General features: G+C 37.9%; 2 protein-coding genes across 5 annotated transcripts in view; both read right to left on the bottom strand.

Annotated features, from left to right (window-relative positions):
• Tnrc6c (trinucleotide repeat containing 6C) overlaps nt 1–10,826 on the bottom strand; it is a 153,323-nt gene that overhangs the window by 129,659 nt on the left and 12,838 nt on the right. The gene's annotated exons all lie outside the window — the stretch shown is intronic.
• Nucleotides 6,508–10,826, bottom strand: part of LOC101587935 (S-phase kinase-associated protein 1) — a 17,631-nt gene continuing 13,312 nt past the window's right edge. Inside the window, exon 2 of the mRNA XM_012514521.2 lies at nt 6,508–7,063. Within this exon, the coding sequence (XP_012369975.1) occupies nt 6,523–7,014 (492 nt within the window). The 5' untranslated portion in view covers nt 7,015–7,063 and the 3' untranslated portion in view covers nt 6,508–6,522. The remainder of the gene's footprint in view (nt 7,064–10,826) is intronic.

Genomic DNA, 10,826 nt, shown 5'->3' with positions numbered 1-10,826 from the left:
AAAAAAAAAGTGCATCTACTATTTGTTTATTAAACACTGATTAATTATACCTTCTGATAAATTAAAAATTGAATGTCAGCTTTTTAGCTATCACTTTTCATGGTTCTAGGATCTTAAAATGGCTTCATGAAATAAAATGGATAGCTATCCTTTCTTTTTTTTTTTTTTAAGTTCTGAGGCAATTTATATAGTAAATGGAAGGTATGAAAGTTTGAAAAAAGAGAAGCTTGTAGGATACCCCTCCCTTCCAGCCCTAGTATGCATTAGTAAAATTAATTTTACTAATTTTTTGGGGTGCTGGGGATTGAACCCAGGAGCTTGCACATGCTAAGCACATGTTCTATCACTGAGCTACAACCTTGTTCCCTTGGAGATAAACTTTTTTTTAAATATTTATTTATTTATTTATTTTGTGTGTGTGTGTGTGTGTGTGTGGCCAGCTCAGCCCACCAGAGGGCGGGGGCTGGCCGGCATGTGGGGTTAGGGATTGAACCATGGTCCCTGTGCTTTGCTTAGCTTGTTCTAAGTAGATGCTTTAGACCACTGAGCCATCTCACCAGCTCCAAATTCTTTTGTAATTAAAATTTTTTCTTGTTCTATTTAGGTCATCAGGATTCTCAAGGGTCTTGAGTACTTATAAAGTTAAAGGTCCTTTCCTAGCATAAAGGTAGGTAGGGCTCAACAAACACTGATTTCTTTTTAACCTAAATAGTTGTCTTTTTGCTGTATACCATGTCATAAAAAAGTATTTTGTTTTTGAGATGGGGAGTTTCTTTTCATTACTCATAACTTTAAAATAATAGAGCTTGGGTATGTAGAAAAGATATTAGTGGAACTGAAAATGAGATATTATTGCTCACTACACTTTCCTTATCTATATCTCATCAGATCTTGAAGACAGGTGTTATAAGGAGTCAGTAAAAAAAACTTAACACACATGAATATCTGGGTATTTAGTCAATCAAGCAGTTATTACTCTGTTTTTTACATATAAGTCAAATCGTGTTTTGTTTTTTTTTTAATTGAATCCTGTCTTCAAGGAATCTGTAATCTAGCGGAAGAAAAGGCATATATCTATATATCCACTATAACGGGTAGAAAGTCTAAGAACCATGAGGAAGGTACTGTTCATCTGCCATACAGCTTTTATGCCAAGGGGCAATACAGTAAACATTCCACTGTTTTCGTTTCTCTTTTTAATGTATCTTTAAAGTAAAAAGGACCCTAAGTTTTACACAGAGTGCTGCATACTAGGCATCTGATCTTATTGAATAAAGCTTTACGCAGAAGAACTCACATCATGCAGTAAGATAATTAAATGTCACAGGACAGTTTTATGGCAAACTGATTACTATGGTTATATCCATGACAATACTAAAATAATACCATGGTCTAGGCTTGGAGTCACCCCTTTAAAATTACAGTAATGCACACACAGATAATCACAAAATAAATGCGAAACAATAAGGAATAGATTGCATATCTGCTGAATATAGGAAAGATGTACGTCTACAATTAGGTGAAAAACTTACACCAGCTCATTTAATCCTTATAACTGTGTAATAGTAAACATTATTATTCACTTCTTTCAGCTGAACAAAGACTCAGAAATAAAACCTTGAAGTCATGTAGGTAATAAGCAACAGTCCTAGAACTCTAACTCAGTATTGACAATTCACAAGAGTACTTGTGGGGCTGGGGAGATGGCTCAGTACACTAAGTGCTCGCCTGGCAGGCACAAGGGCCTGAGTTCAATCCCCGGTTCCACAAAAGATCAAAAAACAAACAAACAAAAAAAAAAAACACCAAAAAACAATAGTGCTTGTACAGTGGTCCTCAAGTAGGTAGTTATCAATAAGGAAGTTTTACAACTCCATGAAATGAGAAAAATAAAGATGTGAGGTAAACTTCTCATAGTTACATTTCATTCACTTCCTGTAATATGGTATCCTTTCTACTTTGCGTGAGAATGTCCTTTATTTCATAAAGTAATAAGATAGGATGATAGTTTTCATTCATATATCATTTATGTCAAGACTAAAAGCTAAGCCAAAGGCTGACGAGATAGCTCAGTGTGCTAAGTACTTGCTTAGGTAAGCGTAGGGACCAGGGCTCAATCCTGACCCTGGGCAGGCTGAGCCAGCGGTGGAGTCTGGGTGTGGTGGCACACACCTATAATCTGAGCACCAGGGAGGCAGAAAATAGGAGGAACACTGTGAGTTCAAGCTGCATAGTGAGACCCTGCACAAAAAAAAAAAAAAAAAAAAAAAAAGGTAAGCCAAGCATCATAATAGTGTGCACCTGTAATCCCAGCGCTCTGGGAAGCTGAGGCAAGAGGATTCCAAGTGAAACACACCTTGGGCAACTTATGGAGATGCTATACATAAAAGAGCGATATAGCAAGAAAGAAAAATAGAGACAGAGAGAGACAGACAGACAGACAGACAGACAGACAAAGACAGACAGGAGGTAGAGAGGGAAAGTGAGAGAGGGAGATAGCTTAGTATGAAGGCCCTGGGTGGTCTTTCTACCTGTTTACATACATCCAAATATATTGTATGGTATATTTAATTATGTACAGATTGGGGCTGGTGGGATGGCTCAGTGGTCTAAAGCACCTACTTAGAATAAGCTAAGCTAAGCAAAGCACAGGGACCGCGGTTCAATCCCCCAGCACCACATGCCAGCCCGCCCCGCCCCCTGGTGGGCTGAGCTGGCCACACACACATACACACACACACACACAAATAAATAAAAAAAATTTAAAAGAACAAATTAAAAAAAAATTATGTACAGATTAATTTATGTAGAGAAAAACCCTTAATACACATGCTTTAAAAATTTTACCAAGGGTAAGAAGGAATTTGGGCCTTTGAAGTGTATTATTATTATTTTTTAAAATGTATTTCTTTGATACAGAATCTGCCTACAGAGTTCAGACTTGTAGTGATCCTCCTGTCTCAGCCTTCCCAGCTCTGAGATTATAGGCAGGTGCCATCACACCGGGACGGTGCACCCGGGATCCCGGGGCTGGCCTGGCATGCAGTATTGGGGATCAAACTCAGGCAGGCACTTATGCCGAGCTATCTCGCCAGCCTCAGTGTATTATTATTTTCACCTGGAAGTGTTTGTATCTGTTTTCGGTGACACTAGCAACTGATTAGAAGACATGATTTTCTCATCCTTCTGAGATCAGTTTAAATTTTGCCAACTGAGTATTTCTTCTTATTTTGATTTAGTTTGCCCTGTGTTTAGTTACTGGTAAAATAAACTTATGTTTCTTTGTTAATCTTATTTAAAAATTATCTTTCTCTTCATTTACCGATGCTAAAAGGTATAAACTAGTTTTCTGCAAGACCCGGGTCTGGACCCTGGACTGTCTGAGTTTTGCAAGGTACACTACCTCTTTCTTTTTTTAAAATTTATTTATTTATTTATTTATTTATTTATTTATTGTGTGTGTGTGTGTGTGTGTGTGTGTGTGGCCAGCTCAGCCCACCACGGGGCGGGCTGGCTGGCATGTGGTGCTGGGGATTGAACCGTGGTCGCTGTCCTTTTGCTTAGCTTAGCTTGTTCTAAGTAGGTGCTTTAGACCACTGAGCCATCTCACCAGCCCACTACCTCTTTCCTGTAAACTCTATGGAACTATGTTTTTGGCACGGATTTTTTGGTACAACTGAAAGCTAAATTCAAGGGCTCTTGTGCTAGGCATGCTACATCTTCAACCTAGAACTATGAATTTTAAATAGCTTAGTTAAAATTTATTATTGGAAACAGCATATAAATAAGATATAGCACTTTCACTGGGGAGATAGTTTAGTGGAATAAGTGCCTGCCTGGCAAATGCAAGGTCCAGAGTTCGAGCCTCAGACCCGCCCCCACAAAAGAAGAGATATAACATTTATTAATACTGTTGCTGCTAACCCATCATCACCTTCAGTACACACAACATTAAATGGCAAGGGTGATACAAACCTAAAATAAAACCAAGCATATATACACTTATATTTTTAAGAAAAAATAAGTTAAAATGTCTGACTATAAGTATGTTTATTTCAATATGCAACTAGCTTTAAGATATAAGGCTATTTTTTCCTTTAAAAATTTACAGTGTGAATATACAGTTCTGCAGGCATTATAATCATAACCCAGGTTTAGAATATTTTCATTAAAGGATCCCTTGTCAGGCCTGGAACTGTCATAGTTGGGGCTCACCTTTCTCCCCATGGAGTTTCCCACTGACGTGAAGTGTTGTCCATTAATTTTCACTGGCGGTGGTGGGGTGACTGGGAGAGTGAGGCCTTACTTGTTCCTGCTTAGTGTCCCCCTCCCAGCTCCACTTCTCTCTCTAGAGGACCCAGCATTCTTAAAGTGGGCTGGAACTGGGGTGGGCCACGACAGAACCAACCAGATGATCACGGGGGTCCATTTCTCACTTTTTGCTCATCTTCACTGCCCTTGAGCTAGGTGGAATTTCTTACTGACCAGAGTATTTGGTAGGGAAGGGGGGTTAAAAATAAAGACAGCTCATCCTCTGCCCCTCTGCTTTCTTTCCCTTATCAGTCTGACTAGAGCAAGAAACCACACCATTAACATCAATGAGTTTGCATGTTCCTCTTACAGCATGCACTGATTTTTTTAATATAAACAAATGTAGAATTCTAGTGAATTTTTGATAATCTATAGATTTTTGTATACATTTTTATATTTTAGAAATCTTATTTTTAAGATTAAAGATGTATTTATTTAAGATTTTGTTTTTGCCATATGATGTCCCATGAGTACAGGTACAGAAAAGTATCTAGCAGTTGAACAAAAAAAATACATTTGATAGGAAAAAAATCCCTTGCTCCACTATGTAGCAAATCCACATTCTCATCATTCCTAGATAATCAATGAAACATTTCTGAAAAAAAAAAATATTTTTGAGTCCTATTGGCACTTCATGAAAATATAAAATTTGACTTTGTTTAGTATCCAATCATATTTCCTTTATTCAATCACAAGTGGATGATCATTTGGATTATTTCTACTTACTGGCTATTAGGAATAATTTTTCATGTTTGTGTTTTGTGTGGACACATGTTTTTATTTGTACTAGATTAGACAAACAGCAGAACAACTACTGTGTAGTATGATGAATTTATAGTTTTTTGTTTTGTCTTGTTTTAGTTTTTTAAGAAAAGCTTCTCCCTAAGTCACAAAGTTACCCAGGCTGGGGTCAAACTTATGATCCTCCTGCCTCAGTCTTCCAGAGTGCTGGGATCAAAGGCGTGTACCTCTCTGCCCAGCTTATAAACAAAAAAAGTTAAAACACTTTCAAGAGGATCTGGATCAGCCAATTCCCACCAGCATTGTATGAGGGGCTCTATTTCTCTGCATCTTTGTTATCACTTGTCTTTTGACTGCAGCTATTGCACTGGGTATGAGGCGGTATCTCACTGAAGTTTAAATTTTAACTCCCCTAATGTCTAAGGACGTTAAGTAGGTGGGGTGCTATTAGCTACTGCAGACTCTCTCTGGGGAAAGGTTTCATTGAAAGCTTTTGCCTATTTTAAAACTGAAATATTCTTTTTATTGAATTGTATGGGTTCTTTATATACTCTGGTTACAAATCCATCAGGTATACAATCTGCAAATTCAGTCTGTGGCTTATCTTTTCATTCACTTGAAAGTGTCTTCTAAAGCAGTTATTTTAAGTTGATGTCATTTTCTTAACAGTGAAGTATGAAGTTTTCTATTTTGACACATCAACTTTTAAAAAAAATCAACTGAGTTTTGGTATGTCTGCATTCTGTTAGATGAAAAGTCTATGAGACCACTTTATTGCAAAGGTTGTATAAATTCTTATATTTAGGTCTATGATTCATTTTGAGTTAATTTTCATGCCTGTAACTATCCAATAAGTCATCATTTGTTGAAAAATCTTTTCTTTTCCACCACTGAACTGTGTTGGCACCTTTTTTTTCCAAAATCAATCCACAGGCTAAGAATGAGTATTTGCATAGTAGGGGTGAGGCTCTCAGTTCAGTTCCTAGCACTACAAAACAAATTAAAACCAATGGGAGGTTTACTTCTGAATGTTTAATTCTCATTCGTTTATCTCTATGTCTCTTTATGCCAGTACCACATTATCTTTTTTTTTTTGCAGAAAACTTTTGTAAGTTGTTTTATTTACAATGCCAACTTCGAAAAGCTCACTAAAGTTAACTGGACAATAACCTGTGCAGAAATCACTTTACAAAAAAAGGGAAAGCTCAAAATGTCAACTTTCTACAGAGAACCCACAGTTCAGTTTTATTCAGAGGAAAGAAAACCAGCAACTTTTGCTCAGACTAGAAGAAATTCAGCCATTGGTTTGGAATCTGTAACTCAAACTACACATGCAATGAAGACAATATTATGCTAATACAATTGTTTTGCTTCTGCATTTGTCTGTTTGTCTAATATTAACAATTATAAACAGAGCAGTGCAACTAGTATTTGGAACAATCCTTATAGTGTTACAGTGTCAGGCACATTTCACTTCTCTTCACACCACTGGTTCTCCTTGCGTACCTGGGCTTCCTCCTCTTCAGTGAAATCATTTTTGATATTAAAAGTCTTGCGAATCTCCTCAGGAGTCTTCCCCTTGATCATATTGGCGACAGTCTTGCATGTAACATCAAGCAAGCCTTTGATGTCTAGGTAGTTTGCTGCCAGAATAAGTTCAAAAAGGGTTCCTTGGTCAACTTTCAGGAATTCTTGGTCCCAAACAGGGATGTCGTCTGTTCGCTTTTCTTTGTTCTCATCATCCTCAGGAGGAGGAGGGTCATCCTTGTGGTGGGTACACCACTGAATGACCTTTTTTAATATTGCTGCATTAACATTTGGTAGAGGAACTGGGTCATCATCTCCTTCATCATCCATTCCCAAATCTTCCAACATGGTCTTGATTGTCACAGACTGTTTAGCGATTTCAACATCAACTTCAAATATCTCTCCATCAGAACTCTGCAACTTAATTGAAGGCATGGCGTTTGGTCTCTAAAAGACGGCGGACGCGAGGCGACGAGAGCACGAACTGAGTCCCACCAGTCGAAGAAAGGCGGCGGCGGACGAAGCCACTACCACATTATCTTAACTAAGCTTCACAGTATCTGTTCTTCAGTTGGAAATTTAAGTCCTTTTAGTTGTTTTTTGTCAACATTTTTTTTGCTATTCTAAGACTTTTGCATTTGCCTACAAGTATTAGAAACAGCTTGTCAATTTTTACAAAGCAAAAAAGTATTTCCTGGGCTTCTGACAGGGACTGTACAGAATCTGCGGACAAATTTAAGGGGAACTGCCATACTAACAGTAGTTTTCCCATCCATCAACATGGAATGTTTCTTGAGGTTTCTTGCGCCATAATTTTTCTGTACAGTGTTTTTCACTTCCCAATGTAAACATCTCTTATTTATTCTGTTAAATCTGTGTTCAAGTTTTTCGTTCTTTTTGATGCTGTAGTGAACTGAAGTTTCCATAACTTATTTTTCAAATTATTTACTGCTAGCATGTTGAAACACAAACGATTTTTTAATATTGAGTATCTTATGACCTCAATGAATTTGTTTCATGTAGCAATTTTTTTAATGAAATTCTTAGTGTCTGCCCATTTCTATCCTGTACTAATGAACCACAGGATGAACCACAGGCCCTTAACACAGTCTAGTTTAGCAATCCTCCATTGACCGACATAACCAATTCTTTTTATTTTGCTTGTTTGGTACTAGGGATTGAACCCAAGTAAGACTGAGCTACATCCCCAGCCTTTTATTTTCCTCTTGAGACAGGGCATAGGCTGGCCCTGAACCTGCTATCCTCCTGGCTCAGCCTCCTGAACAACTGGGATTACAGGTGTGTGCACTGCACAAGATCTCCTTGGGGTATTCTATAGATGGGATCATGTCATCTTATAAAAAGAGTTTGATCTTTTCCTTGGTAGCACACATTTTTATTAGTTTTTCTTGTTTGATTACACAGGGTAGAATCTCTAGTACAAAGTCGAGCAGATGTAAAGACAACTGATATTTCTGTCTTGTTCCCAGATTTAAGGAGAAAGCATGTAGTCATTCACCCTTAAAGTATTTGAACTTACTGTGCTTTACATGCTTTTTATATGTATCTTCTATCAACTGTCTAAGTTGGCATTGTTAAACTCAGGAACCTGCTGTGAATGTGTGGTACTGTATTTATAGTCACAAGGCTGAACGAGATTATCAAAGGAGTAGAAAAATGAAAGTTAAAAAAAAAAAAGATGAAAGTTTACCAGGAGTGGTTAGAGACAATTTCATAAAACAAAAGTGGCTTGATATTATGTATTTTAGTAAATTAGAATTTGATCTGGTGAAAACAGAAGCCAGTTCCAATGATGCGAGACACTACCACATGATAGCATATTATACCTATAACTAACACGTGTATAATGACACCATTAATGGATTAACGTAGGGAACAAATTCAGAAGATTTAGATCTGTAGATAGATGTCAACAGATAGATGGATACATTCATGTTAGGCGTGTTCCACATATGTAGTATATTTTAGTAAAGAACAACATTTTTTGGGGGCTGGTGAGATGGCTCAGTGGTCTAAAGCACCTACTTAGAATAAGCTTAGCAAATCACAGGGACCGCGGTTCAATCCCCCAGCACCACATGCCAGCCAGCCCCGCCCCCTGGTGGGCTGAGTTGGCCCCCCCCCACACACACACCTTTCCAATAAATAAATTAAAAAAAAAAGAACAACATTTTTAAATTGTGTATGCTACTAACTTAAGAGTTGTACTCCCATTCTGCTTGTTTTTTCCACATTCATATACTTCTCTTAAACCTTCTGAAAACCATGACATAAAGGTAAAACAAAAAAGCAAAAACAACTCTCCCAAAAAAACTTATCATTTCTCTGAGATCCAAATAATGAAATACAAAAAAGTATACCTATTCCATACCAGATACCTGTTTCCATACTTAGTGAGTCTTTAAGGCTCTTGACACCCCATTTCTGCAAACTGTTTGTGTTGAAAGACCACCAAAAAGATATAGTACAGAAGAAAAATGGGTCAAGTGAGGCAAACTGCTTTCCAACTGAGATTTGAGGTTGAATAGGAAGTAGGTGAATTAGAGAGAAGAAAGGCAGCGATCACCGTCAGAGCTGCTCTTACATATCAAAGGCGGCTTACTTCCAGCTTACTCTATTAACTAAAGCATTCTAGTTTCAAGGTGACACAGATTTTTTTTTAAACAGAAATGTCTCCCTACTTTTTATAACCTGGATCAAAACTAGAATCCCTTTAAATGGGCTTAAATTTTTCAACAAAGTTAATTTTTAAGTAACGCTCCCAAGAAAAAACTGCCACAGTGGCAGGAAAAAAAAAAAAAAGCTTTGAGCTCTGTTTGCATCACAGGCACACATCTCTCCAAGCTACATTCCTAATGCCAGAATTAGAAAGGAAGGAAAAAAGAAAATTCACACCTGGCTTTTCAAATATAAATAATGTTTATTATAAACACAGTAAGGTAGTTTTCTTTCAATATAATTTTAGAGTCCAAAATTGTACTATCTAGTGCTATAAACACCCAATCTATTAGACATATACATCATTTAACAAAAGAAATTTTTGACCAGGTCAGATACTACAGATCAAACATGGGCCTTTAAACACTTCTAGGGCCAGCCAGATAGCTCAGCGGATTAAAGTGCCTGTTTAGGCAGACACAGGGACCAGGGTTCAATCTCCCGGCATGTCCTGCTGGTCCTGCCCCTGGGGTGTTCTGAGCCAGTGACTGAGACTGGGTGTGGTGGAGCATGCCTGTAATCCCAGCGTTTGGGAGGCTGAAAACAGGAGGATGATTATGAGTCCGATCTGTGTAATTAGACTTTGTAGACCCTATTTAATGAAATAGAAATTAGTATTACAATTATCTTAGTTATCTTGTGTATATATAAAGGTTTGGTTTTTTTTTTTTAAATTTTGTGCAGGGTCTCACTGTGAACTCATAGTGATCCTCCTGTTTTCAGCCTCCCCAGCACTGGGATTACAGGCTCACACCACCATGCCAGGACTCGGTCACTGGCTCAGCACACCCGGCACTGCATGGGTGTGCCAGGGATCAAACTCTGGTCCCTGTGCTTGCCTAAGCAAGCGCTTAGTCCACTGAACTATCTCGCTGGCCCTTACAAGTATTTTTTTTTTTTTTACCCCCTTCCTCTACTCTTCTCCTCTATCTCAACTGTTCTTTCCTCTTGAGCAGTTTCTTTCCCTTTCATTACATCTATTGTACCTTTTGAATCTTATTTACTCTTTCAGCTTCTTATATTAGGGACATATTATGACATTTACACATGTGAGTCTGATTTATTTCACTTTTTTTGTTGTTTGTTTTGGTGGTACCAGGGCATCGAACTCAGGACCTTATGCTTGCCAGGCAGCTGTTTATGCCGCTGAGCTATCTCACCAGCCCCAATTTACTTCACTTGTATGGCTTCTAGTTGTATCTCTTTACCTATAAAAGCCTGGACTTTTATCTTTCTTTATAGCTGAATAGTGCTCCACTGTATAAAAATACTACATCATTTTTATCAGTTCCTTGGTTGATGGATATTTGGGTTATTTCCAAGATATAGCTATTGCAAATTGTGTAGCTATAAACATGGGTGCACAAATATTGCTGTAGTATGATGTTTTTATTTCTTCTGGAAAAACAACCAGAAGGATGGGGCTGGAGAGATGGCTCAGTGGTCTAAAGCACCTACTTAGAACAAGCTTAGCAAAAGCATCAGGGACCGCGGTTCAATCCCCCAGC

Source organism: Octodon degus, unplaced genomic scaffold (genome assembly GCF_000260255.1).
Source record: "Octodon degus isolate 3935 unplaced genomic scaffold, OctDeg1.0 scaffold00033, whole genome shotgun sequence".
Classification (NCBI taxonomy): Eukaryota; Metazoa; Chordata; class Mammalia; order Rodentia; family Octodontidae; genus Octodon; species Octodon degus.
Note: the sequence above shows the minus strand (reverse complement) of the source record. Positions and strands in the feature narration are given on the sequence as shown.